This window comes from Equus asinus, chromosome 4 (genome assembly GCF_041296235.1).
Source record: "Equus asinus isolate D_3611 breed Donkey chromosome 4, EquAss-T2T_v2, whole genome shotgun sequence".
NCBI classification, from domain to species: domain Eukaryota; kingdom Metazoa; phylum Chordata; class Mammalia; order Perissodactyla; family Equidae; genus Equus; species Equus asinus.
Window position 1 is genome coordinate 140,965,380 of NC_091793.1, and position 17,619 is coordinate 140,982,998.

Consider the following 17,619-nt stretch of genomic DNA (forward strand, 5'->3'; position numbering starts at 1 on the left):
CACAGCCTGTTGCAGCAAAAGCCTCATCAGTGGTTTTCTGGATGCTGGTCGGCATTTCCAACCCTTCCACTCCATTGCCGACAGGGTGGGCTTCCTAAAATGCAAAGCCATTAAGGATACTCTTCTGCTTAGAAATTGTCAACGACTCCTCATTGCTTTCAAGACACAGTTCAGCCCCTTTGCTTGGTGCCCTTGCGGGGCAAGGATCTGGGTCGGGCTCCCGGTCCAGCCCCAGGTCCAGTCACTTCCCCGCTGGGCCAGGAGACTTCCAGGCTCCGTGCCTTTAGCTGGAACGGCCTCCCTGTCCCAGACCTTCACAGATCGGCCCCTGAGCGCCTCCCGGAGGCCCGCGCACGCCTCCCTCACTGCACTGGCCACAGTGGAGCACAACTGCTTGTTTACGGGGTCCTGCCCCGCCGAGACCGGCGCCCCCGGAGGGCAGGGACGTCGCTCCCACCCGTGCCCCGTGTCCGCAGCCTCGCACGCGGTCACTGCCCAGCAGATATCTCGGCGAGCCCGGCGCGGCCTACGCAGGGCCCGGGGCCGCCAGGACAGGACCCGGCGGGCAGCCGGCGGCCACTCACCCGCGAGCACGAACTTGGCCATGAGGACGCCGCGCCCGGTTTCCCGGCAACGCGGCCGCCGAGGCCGCGCAGGCGCACTGAGGCTGAGCGGGGCCGACGCCCGGGAGCGGGGGGCGGGGGCGGGAGTGTAGGGGTCCACCATCAAACGTTGCCTTTAAAATCTCTGCGGTCTGCCCGGTTCTTAGCCCTGCGACAAAGACGACTAGTCGTCCTCTTAGGCGGGCTCTCTTGCCTCCGAGTGAACCGTTCTCCGCCCGCCGCGAACGTACAGTTTTTGACCTAGGAAGGACCCGTACGATCTCGCGATGTGCGCAGCCGCGGGGGCGCTGTCATGGCGGCGCCTGCCCAGACGCGCGGGGCCCGAGCCGAGGTGAGTGGAGGGCGGGCGCGGGCGCGGGCCGTGCTGCCCCTTGGCCGTCCTTCCTTTGGGAGGACGGTCTCGGGAGTTGCTCGGCATTCGTTTAGGGCGGAGGCTCAGTCGCGGGAAGGACGGGCGCCTCGCTGGCCGGGCCCCGGGGCGCGGGCCTGCCGTGTGTCCCTGCCGGCGCGGCGCGGCTGGAGCCTGCCGCCTTCTCTCCGGAGCCGGGCTGCTGGCCCGGGCCCTGTTCCTCGTCGTCCGGGCTCGGCCGTGGCCGAATCCTCGTGTGAGAGTCTCCATCAACGCTAGACCCTTGTTTTTCCTTGACCGCGTCTCCGAGGCTGCGCTAAAGTCCCCTCTGCGGAGGAGGCCTTGAGGGGACACTTTTCAACCCCAAATACCCTTCATTTCTTTTCTTTAAGTTCATTTGTGCGACGACGGCTCCCGACGTAACCTGCCCGGTTAGGGCGGTGCGCGCGCTCGTCGAGGTGGGGGACGCCCGTGTTGGCACAGTAGGTTCACCTGTTTAATGTAAATCTTTAATGTGTCCGTAGGGTCGCGCTTTAGTCTCCATTAAATGCATTTCGTTTCTTTAAGTAACAGTTTTGCTTTAATTTTTATTCCTTTCGTGACCCCTTCTCCCGCAGGAAAAGGACGGCCTGTGCTCTCTTGCTCTAGTGGAGGCGACGTTTGTGTCACATTGACGACTTTAAAGCCACTTGACAGTGTTTCAGTGGATAGCAAAATGAGTAACAGAACAGGCCCTTTTTTATGGAACCTAAGACAATTCAGTACTTTAATCCCAACGAGCAGAACTGTGAGGCAATATCCTTTGGGACTTTGCAGACCACAAATGGCTTATTCTAACTGGAACCCGAGGAACCTTCTCTTAAATAACTTTGATAATAGACTGCAAGCACCTGTTAGATGTCTCTTTCAGAATGCCTTAGTTTTTAAATCAGGAGATGACTTTCAAACAAAGGGCACGAGCAGTGTGACAGTCCTTACACTTGACAGACTACTTTGTCCTAGGAGACTGTCCTTTGACTCAAAACACTCTCTCATCTCTGATAATGGATTGAAGAAGACAAGCTTTCATCAGGAGGCCTCCAGTGAAGATGTTCTCACCAAGGAAACGAAGCCAACCCCTGTCACCTCTAGAAAACTGTCTCAGGAGTGTAATTCCCTGAGTGATGTGTTGGACACGTTTTCACGAGCCCCTAAATTTCCTAGCAGTAACTATTTCTCAGCCATGTGGACAATTGCCAAAAGGATGTCCAATGAGCAGAGGCGCTTTGAAAAACAGCTGATGTTTAACCACCCTGCGTTTCACCAGCTGTGTGGACAAATGATGAGAGAGGCCAAGATCATGCGCTGTGACCACCTGCTGTTCGGTCTTCATGCTGTGGTGAAGCTTGGAATTCCTCAGAACACTCTGCTGGTGCAGACTTTGCTGAGGGTGGTCCAGGTAAAATCACAAGGAGGCCTAGCATCCTTTTACCTGGTTTGGCGTAGCGTGTTTTGAAAGAATGAGGTGAGAGAGAGATGTGGCCTCCTTGGAAGAGACTCTCAGTGGAATGGTGGTTCCTGTGTATTTGTTTCTGCATGTATACGATTTGGAGACCCTGAGTGAGCTAGGTCGTTCCTTCCTTTTGCAGTGGAAATTTATGAAAGCTTGCCCCATTTTTCTTCTCCAGAGTTGAAAATAGTGAGTAATAAGCTAACATGAGAGACAAAATGTAGAAGGAAAGGTTCTGTAGTTGAAGGAAGGAGAGAAAGGAAGGGAAGGGAGCTAATATTTATTGAGTACCTACACCTTTTACTTGTATAATCTTATTTAATCCTCTCAGCAGCCCTGCAGGCATGATGTTACCTCAGTTTTGCAGATGAGGAAAAGTCTTAGTGATTTTAAGTAACTTGGCTCAAGTCACAGAGCTAGTGGATTCATTTATTCGTGCAATAAACGTTTATTGGGTGTCAACTATGTATCAATTACTGCACTTGTCATTGGGGATATAAAGATGTAGATGATGTGATTCCTGCCCTTATAATCTAGAGGGGGAGGCAGATATTTTGTAGGCAATTAGGAATATAAGCACCTTTCCTTTAATGAGTTACACATTTTCTCTGTTGTAGGCACTGTGCTGAGTACAAGGGAATACAATTGTGACCAAAATAATGACCAGTAGAGCTTGCAGTGCAGTGAAAGAATGATATAGAGTCTTATGAGAGTGTGTAACGGCTTCCAGCCTGGTCAGGAGAAGACCTTCGTGATGGGAAGAGGAGACGGGGGGAGGATGCAGGGTTAGCATTTGAGGCAGAGATGTACAGAGTTTGAAAACAGAATTGCCTCCTGTAGTCCTCAGTGTAGCCTTTTAAAATAGGTATTGTTATTCTATTCTTACTAATGATTGGGAAATTTAGGCTTAGAGAGGTTCATTAACTTGCCCAAGGTCACGTAACTGTAATGTCACTCTTTGTAGGTACTTGATAAATATTTGCTGGGTGAATGAACCAGCGTCTAGTTTGTGGCAGATCTGGGGTTCAAGCCCAGTAGGAGATGGTGTCTAAGCTGAAGCCAAGGGAGGACCAGCAGTTTGCGAGAGAATCAGTAGATGGGGGATGGTGTTTCACACAGAGAAGATTGCATGCACATCCCAGAGCAGAAGTTGGCAAGTTTGGGGAGCTGAAAGTAGTTCTTTGTGGCTAAAGCACAGAATGCTGGTTGTGAGTTTGAGGGAGTGGGGAGGAAGTCGCGATGGTGTGTAGGAGGAGGGCTTTAGGGATGTAGTGGTAAGACGTGGCTGGAAAAAAAGGGGCCCAATCAAAGAGCCTTTTATGCCTGGCGAAGGAGTTTGGATTTATTCTGTATGCAATGGGAAGCCACTAAAGTATTTTAAGCAAAGGGTGGACATTCTCAAATTTGTGCTTTTAGATTACTGTATGAGTGGAAAATGGATTGGAAGAAGGATGAAATTATTTCAAACAAGAGAGTCAGTGTCCTGTTTGATGTCACTGAAATGACCACAGATGTGATAAGGAAAGTTTAGGTCATTAAAGTAATTATTTACCTTTCAAGAGTGGATACTTCAGACTTATAAACTCGATGATGTCATAATTAAATAATTTTTTAAAAGACAGGAATTTCCTGAGGATGACCTGACATATATGCTGTCCTACTATAGGATTCAAGAATTGAGTTCATAGGTATAAGAGATTATAACTTTAACTTTTTACATGACTGTGATTTCCATAGGTCCTCAACCAAGAACTGATTTTTATTTTGTGTGTGTGTTTAAGCCACAGAATATCCTTGGTTATTTGGTAGACTGTTTTCCCTACACAATTATTGAAAAGTGAGAATAGTAAGTCACTTTTCCTGGTCAGTGATGCTCTTATAGCTCTTGGACAGGTGTTCACATCAGCACAGCTTCTGCATCGGTGAGGCATGAGCAGTGGATGTTTGCAGTCAGAATGTCTGTATGTTTGATTGTGTCTCGCTGACCTGTTGGAATGTTGTAAGGACACTTCAGCTAGAGAAGAAAGGACAGTGTGGCATCCGTGAATTTGCTGTCCAAACACGTAGCCAAATGGTCTTTCCTTTCACAGCCAATGTTGATGGAATCTTGTAAATTATCATGGAAACCCTCCCATGGGAATGAGACTTTTTTTCTTCCAGCCTTGTCCATCTCTCATCATTATCTGGTTCTCACTTGAAACTTTGTACCTTGTTGGCCATGTAATTGTAGTAAAGGAACCTTCCTCTTCAGCCTGTTTCCTCAGCTGTGATCACAACTACTCTTGTGATGTGTATAGACTAGTTGTGATCCAATCCTAGAGCACTTGGTAGGCTGCCTAGTTACTATTCACTTTCCAAATTATGCCCACTGCCATTTCTGGAATCTAGATTAGTACCCTAAGGCAAGGGACCTGGCAGAAGGATCTGAGGCGTGGGGCTCCCCTGGAGTCTCAGATAGTGGTAGTAGAATGTGACAGCACCTGTGGATCAGAAGATTCACAGCTGAAGTTACAGTTTGACCCAAGAAAGGACACAGGGAAATTACAAGGGCGCAACTGTCCGGGGGTCGTCAGGGCAGGCTGCCCTGTGTGCCTCAGTAACTGTTATATTACTACACTTGTCTTCATGATGACCTTGAACCCTAAGAATAGGTGGATATTATGTTTGATAAAAGTTATCTCAGCAGAGGAGTATAATCAATATCAAATGGATTTTCAGTGATAAGGGTGAATGTAAAAAGTGTTGATGCGTAAAAGTGTGCATTGGTTATTTGGAAAATTCACTACATAGGACATTTTGTTTCCCAAAGATGCTGTTTATTGTGGACTGACTGTATGAATTATTGGTTTGGTACTTAATCCTTTAATTGAAAGCCTTGGTTCAGTGGCTTTGCTTGGGTGAGACAGTCTGCTGCGGCTCACCATCTCTAGTGTTTCTGTAATTATATTTCACTAGGAGCGAATCAATGAGTGTGATGAGAAATGTCTTTCAGTTTTGTCAACCGTTCTAGAGACCATGGAGCCTTGCAAGAACGTGGATGTGCTTCGAGCAGGACTGCGGTGAGAGCTCTCATGTTTGCTTCATTGGCATTCTCTGTCCTCTTACGTCTCAAATCAAAACCCAAGATGAAAGCTGAACTGTTTTTGGGTGGAGGAGACTTTGTTGTTGATTATAATCTTTAATACCTTATTAAACTTAAAATCCTGACTCTGGATTAGGTAAAGCTAGAAATAAGGCTGCTTTTAGGGTCCACTGGAGAAGGCTGTGGGTGATACTGAAAGCTAAGTTGATCTTAATTTCTGATGTGGGCTGGGAGACAACTGACATTGTTCAGTTCATAACCATTATTTGGGCGCTATGTGGAGGTTACATAACACTGGCCAGCTCGAAAAGTTTTATAATTTATAATTGAGTTATAATTTATGAAACTGATACAACTGTTCTATTAGGTCAGTGAGAATAATCCTTAATTCCCTTTTTCATTGACTGTGCCTTGAGGTGTCTTACTATAACCTCCTGATAGGATTTCTTCATTCATAAAGATAGCAGAATAGTATCAGAGGGAGGAGTGTTAGACTGATCCTGGATCTTTCACTAACTATTTACACTCACTTGGGCAGGTAGATCATTGCTGTGGCTTCATATTCCTTGCTTAGAAGTGGGAGCTGGACCTAATGACTTTTAAGATTTCTCTTCTGGTTTTAAGCTTTTAGGATTGTGGTATTTATTGTGTTTGATTATAGGATACTAGCTGACCAACAAGTGTGGAAAATAGAACGTGTCTTCACATTACAAGCCATGATGAAATGTATTGGAAAAGATGCACCAATGGCTCTTAAAAGGAAACTGGAGGTAAACACCTTCTGAATTTTCTCTAGTGGTGAGATTTGAGAAAAATATTCCTTGCGACTCGCTGTCACTTCCTGAAGGCCGTTTTTTAGGAGGACATTGTTGTACTTTTGGGTTTAACTTGGCTAAAGTGAAATAATAGCAGTAAATTTATATTTATCTGTCTATATATATATATATTTAATCAGTATATCTGAGTCATTTTGTTCGAACTTCATCCTTTTTATTTAAAAATAGAAGTTTCATTTATTTTTCCACAAATGTTAAATTGAATTTGTTTGTTTTCTTCAGATGAAAGCCTTGAGGGAATTAGACAGATTCTCTCTCTTGAACAGCCAGCGCATGTTTGAGGTCCTGGCCGCCATGGGTCACTGCTCTGTTGTCCTTCTGGACGAATGCAGCAAGATGGTCGTCGGTGAGGGGAATTTTTCTTACGTGACTTTTAGCATCTGATCTCCTGTTCTGGACTGTATTTGTTTTGTTTGTTTTAAAAACTTTGCTGTTATATGAGAAGTATCTGATGATATGGTTAGCCCTAAATTTTATTTCACCTTTAGTTATTTTACAAAATACATTGCTGTTTTTCCCTAAAGAAACAAAAGTAATCAGTATAGAGTAGCTTGGCTCTTATATTCAAAACCACCTGGTAATTTTTGTTTATTTAACTCATTCTTAAAGGTAATATCCATGGGTGTCCTTTTAAAATATTGATCAGCATACTGCAGTCTTGTAGAGACCTCCGATACCGTAATTTAGATCTTTTCAAGGGAATAGCGGATTATGTGGCTACAACTTTTGACGTCTGGAAGTTGAAACAAGTAAGTATGTTAACAGTTTAGAATAAGCCTCAGAAACTTTTAAGAAGCGTATTAATTCATTTAACATTCTAAGTATTTTTCTCTAGCTTTATGGCAGTTAAGATACCAAAATATTCCAGTGCTAACTTTACTTTTGAGAAGTTAGCTTCTTATCATTTCTCTCAGGGAGTTACTGTTACTATACTATTCAATGTTTTGACCATCTTTCTATCTGAAACGAAAATTATAGTGTCCAAAGTTTGTTCTTCTGTTTGGTTTTTCAAAAGGTTGTGTGGTGCTTTGAATAATTAGGATTATTTCTGTCTTTCTATTTTTTCTTTGTTAGATTTAGAACAATAAAAATGAGTGGGTCATGTGACAAGCTTATGCTTTTTGAAGAATTAAATGTCATTACTTAATGATCGTGTCTATTTTCTATTTATGGAAAGTTTGCTTGTTTTCTCCAGAGTAAGAGCCTTTAAATTCAGGGGCTGTGTTAGTAATATATACATCTAAATGAAGCAGCCGGTAAAAATTTCATTTTACAGTAAAGCATCGGTAACTGTTAGTTCACTAGGTTCAGTTTACTTTGGAAGATAAGGTGAATATTGAGTTTGCCATGGAAATTGATTTTGGAAAGAGAAGTACTAATTGTGAGAAGGGAAATGAGAGGCAAACTGGAAATTTTAGTTGAATCATAGTATTTCATCTCTATTCTCATTTGTAGAAATTTCTATGGAATATAGAAATTTTTGAGTTGTCTCTTATATGTTAGAATCTACGAAGTGTCTGGTTTGGAAAGGGGAGCAGTTCAACATTGAGTTGGTCATTTTGAAAAACTTGAGAGAAGGTATATTTAGTTTTCAGACCTGTTGTCTGAAAAGCATGTGGGAAAGGATTTATTTCTAAATGAAATGGAAATATGGAGACCATTGTGTGCCGTGGTTCTCAGCTTGTAAGAAGAGGTTGCTTAGTAACTTAATACCTGATTCGAGAATTCCTGGGACAGATTTTGTGAGGAAAAGATAGTTGTTCCTTTTTAGGGAATATTCTCTCTGTCAGGACAATTCTTTGCTGTTTAAATTTTTTGAGATCTAAAAAAATTACTTCTAGCATACTGTAAATATTAAAAAGTTTTCCATCAACTCACTTTTTTTAAGGTTCTCTTTCTCCTCATTTTATTTGAAAACCTCGGCTTTCGACATGTTGGTTTGATGGACTTGTTTATGAAGAAAATAGTAGATGAGGCTGGCGTTCTGAACATGAAAAGCATCGTCTCCATTCTTCATGTGTATTCTTCTCTCAATCACTTCCACACATGCCAGACCCGAGAGTATGTACTTGGTTTTTTTCCCTTTTTTATTGCCATGTAGCATACTTATAGAAAAGATTACAAATCTTCATAAGCCCAGTGAATTATTACAGGTGAACACATCCATGGCCATCATCCATGTCAAGAAGGAACACATAGTATTCTGTATTTGTTTTGTTTGTTTTAAAAACTTTGCTGTTATATGAGAAGTATCTGACAGTATGGTTCCTTATTTATGAAGCTAAACAGAATTCCCCTTTACTTTATTTTTCTATCCTTTGTTTTGCTTTTTTCTTTCTTCTTTAAAGATGGGATATTTGTTAATTCAACATAGGAGTCTTCATGTCAGACTCTCCCAGCTGATTCTCAGCTCCTGTGTTCATAGTTTAGTTTTGACCCTAATTATTCATTTGGTCCCAAACTACTGCTTGCTATTCTTTTCATTTTTAACCGCAGCTGTACAGCAATTAATAGTAATTAATTATATGTTGATACATAAATTATATTATTATTAATTAATATTACTTAATAATAATATTAACATGCAATTCCTCAGACGTGCCAGGCTCTTCCCTGCCTCTGCTTCCCCCCGGAATGTCTTTTCTTCCTCTCTCTATCAGTTAGTGTTGACTAAGCACTGCAGTGCGTGTCTGATGTCGTTGGTTAGAAGAGTGATGAAACGCTTGTGCTCTGGAGGCCTCTTGCTTGGGTGTGGATCCCAGCTGTGTCGTTCATTAGCCATTTAACTTCTGACAAGTCACTTATCTGTGCCTTAGTTTCTCCCTCTATTAAAGTGGGGATAAGAAATAAGAGTCATTTCTAATCACTTTGGGTTGTTATGAGGATTAAATGAATTAACCTGTGTCAGGTTCTTAAAACAATGCCTGGCACACAGTAATTGTTAGATTAAAAAAAAAAATTAGAGTGTGGGCCACAGAGGCCTTGGAGGAACAAACTGGGCAGTTCTGAGGGTCTCAGTGGCAAGATTCACAGGCCCTTCCTTTGCCGTCAAGTGACTTGACTCCAGCTTCCTTCCATCCCTGTGGTTTCCCCTCAAGGTTCAGATTTCCAGAAGAGAAAGTCTGATTGACGTGAGTTTGGGTCACATGCCTGTCCCTTTGGGGCCAGTAATCACATGGTCACTGTAGACCCTATAGGGGTCTCCAGTCCAGTAGTTCTGGAAGTCAGCTCGTTCTTCTTTTTCTGGTCACTTATTTAGTATTTACCAAACACCATGTGAAGTGATTTTTTTAAATCACTTTATTGAGGTATGATTAACATGTAAAAAGCTGTATATATTTAATATGTACAAATTGCTGAATTTTTGGTTCATTATTCTTGACTTATCCTTTTGCAGTAACGTTCTCCTCACCTAAGTTGATTTGTTCATTTCCTCAGAAAATGTATACCAAGCACTTGAGTACTTAGGACAAAGATAAATAAGACACAGTCCTTTTTGCCAGAGGATTCGGTGTAATGAGTAAGGTAGACACATAAATCGGCAATTAAATACAGCATGAAAATTGGCCTGACAGAGTTGTGTGTGGGCTGTGCGCAGTGGAGGAGGGGCATGTGGGGATCCCAGCCTGGAGAAGTGGAGCCTCAGGTGGATCCCTGGAGATGCTGCCTGGAGGCAGTGGTCCCTGAGCAGACCTTCAGAGAGGGATAGATAGGAGCTGCCCCGGGAAGACAAGCAGGAAGGAATGCTCTCAGTGGAAGGCTCCAGGTCCAAGTTCAGGAGGGCAGAAGCAGCAGAGCGCGTGCAGGGAGCAGCTCGTAGTTGGGAGTTGTGGAGGCACGAGGCCGGCTTAAGGCGTGGGGCCAGCGGACTGGGGAGCTGCAGACAGCCGAGGCCCCACTCCTAGTCATCTGCAGCCCTGCCCTTTCTTGCTACATGTCCACACTCAGTCAGTTATCAGTTAGTGAGCGGTGCCTCACTGTTGTCTCTAGACCCGTTATGTTCTTCCTCTCCATTGTAGCTCCCGCGCTCCTGCTTAGCCCCCACCCCCTCCCTGGCTCGCCGCCTCCCGGCTACTCCTCCCACGGGACCTCCCAGGGCCTCCCAGGCCTTTTCCTCTGCAGCCTCCTTGTTGCTCAGGGTATGCCTGCCCTGCTGTGGACAGCAGGCTCGGTGTGCTCAGGGCGTGCCTGCCCTGCTGTGGGCAGCAGGCTCCAGGCCTTAGCCCTACTCATCGCTGCAGAACCAAGAACGTGCACTCTCAGGGTTCCATCCTCTGCGCAGTCCCAAAGCCTTTTCTTGTCTTTCCCACTTGCTGAAATTCTCCTTGTCCCGCAGCTGCTGTCTGCCTTCCTGGGCAGGCGCACAGCACTTTGCATGTACGTCCTCCTTTTCTCACGTAATGATGTATAGCTTATGCCTAAGCGTCAGGCTGACCTGGGGTCAGAGGGTGTCTGGGCCATTTGTTGGCAGTGCCACCCTGGGCAAGAGGCTCCCTAGTTCTGACCTCTCCTCTCTTCCTCTGTGCTGACTGGCCTGTTAACACTGCGTCACGTTCGCTCGGGGGGGGATTGGCTTGCTGCTCTTTTGACTCAGAGTATTGATAGCTAGAGAATTGTAATTGGTTATAAACCCGCAGAGGTGTCCCAGGCCTTCTCGACATACCCATGATAAAAGCCTAGCTTAATGTGTAGAAGGCTCTGGAGCCTGACAACTTGGGTTCCAAGGCTCTCTCTGCTACTACTTTGCTGTGTGTTCTTGGACAAGTTACTGACCTCTCTGAGCCTGTTTACGCATCTTTGTATGAGGTTAATGATAATTCCTACCCCATAGACTTTTAGTAGGAATTAAACGAGTTAAAGCCTGTACAACATTTGCCCTGTGCATGATGTAGAGCGGTAGCTAACCATCGCTGAGTGAGTGTGTTTCTTATGCAATAGCAGCCTGACTGAGAGGTGTGTGAATACGCAGTCAGGCCTGAGTTTCTTGTCTCTTTTCTTTGGACTCCTTTGGTTCTGTGGCACCTCACTCGCCCTTCCGTGACCTTGTCTCTGTTTAGATGTGAAAGCTGACTCTCCTTTGTTCCCCCGAAGGTTCCTGGAAGCCATGGCTGGTGCTCTGACTGGCTGTCTTCACCAGCTCTCATCTGAAAACCTGCTCAACGCCGTGTGTTCCCTCTGCTTGATGAACCGGTTTCCCCTGGCCGCTGTTAATCAGCTTCTCCAAAAGGACGTCATCAGCGAGCTGCTGACGTCAGGTGGGCCATAAGTGCACAGTGTGACCGACACCCTGCTGTGCTGCTGGCTGCCTCGTGACTCTCAGTGGGGTCTCGGTGGGAGCAGTGTAAGACGTGCAGAGCAGGGGTTCCGGGGGCAGGAGCGGCGGTGGTGAAGTTGGGGCAGCGCTTCAGACTGAACCTCTGAGCCCCCTGTCGTGGCAGAGCCCAGCATGGGAGGGAGACAGAGAAGCCGTGCCTTCGGTTTACACCGTATGCCCCCAGGCAAGGGCTGAATGTTCACCTCGTTCTTTATCCTTGATCAGAGGTGCTTGTACTTCCAAATCCCCACAAGTCACCTTTGAAGCTGAGGTCAGGCAACCTTTGCAGCTGTAAACACTTTGTCACTTACGGCCTGTAATGAGGCACAGCCTGTGAGATCAGGAAGCCAAGTAGTTACCAAAGGAGTGGATTTGTTTACTCTTGGGGCCAAGTTAATTGTTGACCTTTGGCCTTCAGTATTAAACAAGGAAAAGCAGTATCAGGCTAGATGTAGAAAATTTGATGATGCTTCTGAGACTAGAGTTGTTTAAATTCTCCTACCAACAGTGTTAGGAAGTTCTGAAGTTGCCTTGTGGAGAAGGAGCAGCACGTGCCGATGGTTCAGGCAGTTTGAGGTGGGGCCCTGGGTTCTAGTCCTGGCCTTGCCTTTAGTGCTTCCTAAGGCCTGTTAGCATTGCTGGGCGTTTCCTCATCTGTTCAGTGAAGAGTTGGGACTGAGTCACCTTGAGGGAGATTTTAACCCTTGACACGTTCTCGAGTGCAGGTTCTCAAGTGCAGGCCGTTGCTCTGGACACTGGGGCGGAGGGAGACGCAGAGGGACTCCTCCTGGTCAGAAGTGTGGTCAGAAGTGTGGGCGCATTATTACCATTTCTGAAGTGTGGCCTTAATATTTTTCTTCACTGTATGTTTCTTTCTCTCTCCCTTTTTTTTAGGTGACATGGAGAGGAATGTTCACAAGCTGCACATTTTGGCTGCTTGCCTGAAGCTCGACGATGCTCCTTATCACAAGGCCGTGGACCTAGCCCTACCACTGCTGCCCCCCGCGCCCTTGCCTCCAAACGCCAAGGTGGCAGAGGCGCTGAGTAGCCTCCTGGGAGATGGATGCTTCTCAAAAAATGTGCAGCTGCCACATAATTATCATATTGGTATGGGACTTTATATGATTTTCCTGTTTTATTTTCTTTTTTCTGACAAAAGAGAAGTAATTGGCACAGCAGTCCAGTGCTGCGCTGGCTCTGGAGCTGGACTGCCAGGTTTGGGAGCTCGCTCTGCCCCTTGCTGGTTCTGTGCCCAGCCCTGACCAGCTCCGTTTCCTTAGCTGACAAGTGGCGACCATAATGGTCCCCACTTCATGGGGCTCCTGTGACGAAGAAGTGAGGTTATACCTGTAAAGTCCAGACTCTAGTGTCTGGTACTTGGTGAGCTCAGTGCATTTTAGCTGCTGCCATTATCATCATTGGTGGTAATATGATGTATTTTGAAACAGAAAATCACTTTGAGCAATGTTGAAAAATTAGTATCAATTCTTTTTTTTCAGATTTTGAAATCAGAATGGATACGAACAGGAGTCAAGTGCTTCCATTTTCTGACATGGATGTGGTAACTTCTGCTACGGATATTCAGAGGTTACGTACATGTATTCATTTGCTGAGCCTCTGAGTTTAAACCTTAATTCTCACAGACTTGACTCTGAATAGCAGTGACAGTATAGGACCTGACACTTGAGCGGCACGTGCAGTGTGCCAAGCGACTTCTCATCCGCTAGTCCACTCCTCAGGTGCAGACGTGAGCTCTGTGGTCGAAGACAGCGGACTGGAGTTGGGCGTTTAATGAAATGGGCAACTTTTAGAACTTAGGTTTTAAAGCTAAACCGTTCAGTTAAGCAGTGTTCCCATCATTGAAGCTATCAGTGCAGCGTGAACTTCTCACGAGAATGTAACAGTGACCATAAAGAATTAAGTTTTCTACAAAAATCAAATACCAGTCAGTGTTTTCCTCTACACTGAAGCCCTCCTGCAGGTAGAGAAGCTTGAGCGTTTTATGACACCGTGTCGCGCACAGGTCAGACCGGCCTGGAGTTAACCGTGCGCTGTGCCCTTGACTCACATGCTGCAGAGTGGGTGTCTCTGGGAGAAATGATTCTGCCCCTGAGGGCAAGTCCTGCCTTTGAAGCAGACGCGTCTGATCGTGCTGTGCACGCCCGCGTCCAGGCGGCCTTTGTGGAAAGGCTCTGCTAGGCGCGTGGGGCACACAGAGATGAGTCAGACCCCTGGGAACTTCCGTCCTCTGTTGCTTTATAGGACACGCACATACATACGGAGAGAGGGGTCCAGACAGTCTGTAGGGACTCAAACTCGTGTCTGCCCGTCCCTCTCCACTCACTCACAGCTCTGTAACTTGACCCCCTTCTGAACCACCTAGCTTGTTCCTTGACTGTCTTTCTCAACTGCCGCCTTCCCTATACATTACCCATCTCCCCTCAGAAAAAGGCTTTTCTCAGACCTCGTTGAAAGGTCATTTTTCTTTTTCAGGTACTCCACTGTTGTGGCATAATAATACACCATAGTAGCTCTCAGCCTAAAGTACTAAAAAGTGAGGAATCTGAGCATTCCTCAAAAAGATAAAATTTCTCCAACATTATCTCAGATAACAGGCAGAGCATAATGCAAGACAGTAAGGATACAAATGTCTTTTTTTCCCCAATGAATTTAATCTTTCCAAAAGGCCGAAAACAATGAAAAAACAAATTACGCCTTCATGTTTTTGTTACACATAACAGATTTTATCTTTTTAACAGTCTTGCCTTTCTCTTATGTTCTCTTCTTTGTAAGTAGTCTCCCCATTCTGGTTTTTAAATGCTGCTCTCTCTGGGAGACAATATGTGCAAGAAGAGCATGTACCGTTTGGTGCTAGCTACATCATTACTTCTAGTAGCGTAAATAATTATGTTTCGATCAGAGATTAGCTCTACACACGGGAACCTTAAAATGGGTACTTTCGTATCTGAAACTTCTCATCGAGAATGTACGATCCTCGAGGATGGTTGAGGGTAACTGCGTGTGAAGCATTATTATGAGCTGCTTATACTGGCTTATTTGTAGAGGCCCCGCAATAGGGAGGCGAAGGACTGAGATGGCAGGGAACGGGGGCTGCAGTCAGCGGCCAGCTCGACTTAGAGACCTCCAGAGAACAGGAGCGCAGCGAGGTTTTCAGTGGTGGTCTCATTAGTAACTAGTGTCTGCTGTGCACTTTTGTTTTCAGGGTAGCTGTACTGTGTGTTCCCAGATCTGCTTACTGTTTGGGTTCAACCCATCCCAGGGGATTCCTTGCAATGAAAATGCGGCATTTGAAAGGAATGGGTTTTCATGTGATCTTGGTAAGAAAAAAATGCAAATGAAATATTCTTCAGTTACTGATGTCCATTGTGCCAGGAATGGTGTGGCCAAACTTGGTCACTAGAGGAATTGTCAGCAGTATCGGAATAAGTGTTTTATTTGATTGATTGATTGATTGATTGAGGAGGCTTAGCCCAGAGCTAACGTCTGTGCCAGTCTTCCTTTATTTTGTGTGTGGGTCACTGCCAGAACGTGGCTGATGAGTGGTGTAGGTCCACACCCAGGATCCGAGCCCGTGAACCTGGGCTGCTGATGTGGCGTGTGCTGAACTTAACCACTATGTCATGGGGCTGGCACCGTGTTTTAGTTACTCTTGTCTTTGAAAAAGAACATTTCTAGTCCATGATTTGGCTTCTACGCAGCTGATTACTGTCATTTACTAGAGGTTTTATAAATGCTACATTTGATCAACTTTAATTCTTTTTGTTAAGAGGAAAAATATAAATAATATATATTCTTACTTAATGTAAGACACATGAAACCACATTCACTTTCCCGGTTATCTTGAACAAGGGAAGAAAAGGTGCGAATTGAAGCTCTGTTTTCATGGGCAACGTGAGGCTTATAGCACGTTTGTCACCAGAAGATGCTGGATGGTTCTTCTTCCCTCTTCTGCTTCATTTAGGTTCCAGGCCCCACAGCTTTTCTTGAACAGCCTCTCCAGAGGTCTCTATGTGGAGCAAGAACCTTACAAATAAATGTTTATTTAGGTTAATGTTGGGATCTATCTAGATGCCGCTCATTTGGTCCTGCACAAGATGTGAAACGTAAACGTTCGAACCTTCGTTATGTGCTTCAGGATCCAAAAATGGACGACACTCAGATTACTGAGGTTAAAATGGCCCTTTCTATCGATGGGCTACTATTTAAGACTTTTTTTTTCCATATTGGCTATTATAGATATTCTAAGGAAGATTATCCCAAGAAAGGAATTTTTGTACCTTTTAAAGGAGCTTTAAAGTTTTTCTAATTTTCACTGTTAGAGCTTTCTTCGGCCCTAGCACAGTCTTACTAAACCTTTAAAATAGGAGTAATTACAAGATAACATTTGCTTTTAAAAAGCAGTTGGCTTAATATTACTTTAATGTGCTTGGATCTTGAAACTAGTTTTTATGTGTCATTATCTTCTTGCAAACTGATGATTTTCCTCTTTCTTTGGTAAGGTCAATAATTGGGAGATGGAAAAACTGGAGATGGAGGATGCAGTCACATTTCTGAAGACTGAAATTTATTCAACTGAAGCCCTTCCTACTGCCAATGTAAACTTGCAGAGCACGTGTTAAAAGTGAAAAGCGACCTTTTCATATTAGGAGACATAAATTTGTAAAAGTATCTTTAATAAAGACTACAATTCAGTCGTCAGTGAAATTCACCTGACTGCTCCCCATAACAAAATGTGTTACTTCAGTTCACTATTAAAATTAATTTTAACAATAGAAGAATTGTTACTGGCATATTTTGTTGTTGTTGTTAAGTTCACAATAATTTACAACATTGTGAAATTTCAGTTGTACATTATTATTTGTCTGTCACCATATAAGTGCTCCCCTTCATCTCCAATGCCCTCCTCCCAGACCCCTTCCCCCCAGTAACCACTGAACTATTCTCTTTGTCCGTGTGTTAGTTTCTATTCCACATAGGAGTGAAATCATCTGGTGTTCATCTTTCTCAGTCTGGCTTATTTCGCTTTCCATAATTGCCTCCAGGTCCATCCATGTTGTTGCGAATGGGACAGTTTTGTCTTTTTTATGGCTGAGTAGTATTCCATTGTATATATGTACCACATCTTCTGTGTCCAATCAGCATTTGATGGGCACTTGGATAGCTTCCATGTCTTGGCTATAGTGAATAATGCTGCAATGAACATAGGGGTACATATGTTACTTTGGATTGTTGATTTCAAGTTGTTTGGGTAGCTACCCAATTGTGGGATAGCTGAGTCATAGGATATTTCTATTTTTAGTTTTTTTGAGGAATCTCCATACTGTTTTCCATAGTGGCTGCACCAGTTTGCATTCCCACCAGCAGTGTATGAGGGTTCCCTTCTCTCCACATCCTCTCCAACATTTGTTATTTTTTGTCTTGGTGATTATAGCCATTCTAATGGGTGTGAGGTGATATCTAAGTGTAGTTTTGATTTGCATTTCCCTGATGATTAGTAATGTTGAACATCTTTTCGTGTGCCTGTTGGCCATCTGTATACCTTTGGAGAGATGTCTTCATATCTTCTGCCCATGTTTTGATCGGGCTGTTCTTTTTCTTGTTGTTCAGTTGTGTGAGTTCTTTATATATTAGGAAGATTAACCCCTTGTCAGATATATGATTTGTAAATATTTTCTCCCTATTGGCAGGTTGTCTTTTGATTTTGATCCCAGTTTCCTTTGCCTTCCAGAAGCTCTAGTCTGATGAAGTCCCTCTTATTTATTTTTTATTTTGTTTCCCTTGTCCGAGAAGACATGGTATTCAAGAAGATCCTTTTAAGATCGATGTCAAAGAGTGTACTACCTATGTTTTCTTCCAGAAGTTTTATAGTTTCAGGTCTTAGCTTCAAGTCTTTGATCCATTTTGA

The 17,619-nt window shown here is 44.4% G+C and overlaps 2 protein-coding genes across 7 annotated transcripts in view; one reads left to right on the top strand and one right to left on the bottom strand.

Moving 5' to 3' along the window:
• Positions 1–726, bottom strand: part of MDH1B (malate dehydrogenase 1B) — a 29,648-nt gene extending 28,922 nt beyond the window's left edge. For 3 of the 5 annotated variants that reach the window (XM_070508466.1, XM_014836406.3, XM_044768330.2), the window contains exon 1: positions 585–726. In XM_070508466.1, the coding sequence (XP_070364567.1) occupies positions 585–726 (142 nt within the window). The remainder of the gene's footprint in view (positions 1–584) is intronic. The other 2 variants (XM_070508467.1, XM_070508469.1) reach the window with 2 other exon arrangements.
• On the top strand, positions 645–16,492 carry FASTKD2 (FAST kinase domains 2). 2 transcript variants are annotated; one of them, XM_014836404.3, is made up of 12 exons: positions 645–954; positions 1,590–2,410; positions 5,417–5,520; positions 6,205–6,313; positions 6,602–6,725; positions 6,989–7,128; positions 8,268–8,440; positions 11,471–11,634; positions 12,588–12,800; positions 13,193–13,280; positions 14,917–15,031; positions 16,214–16,492. In XM_014836404.3, exons 2-12 carry the CDS (start codon positions 1,688–1,690, stop codon positions 16,331–16,333), a joined length of 2,073 nt encoding a protein of 690 aa, XP_014691890.1. In that variant the 5' UTR covers positions 645–954; positions 1,590–1,687; the 3' UTR covers positions 16,334–16,492. The 2 variants fall into 2 exon arrangements, with proteins under 2 accessions (XP_014691890.1, XP_014691891.1); XM_014836405.3 differs by having other exon boundaries at positions 896–1,454.
• Positions 16,493–17,619: the final 1,127 nt, after the last annotated feature.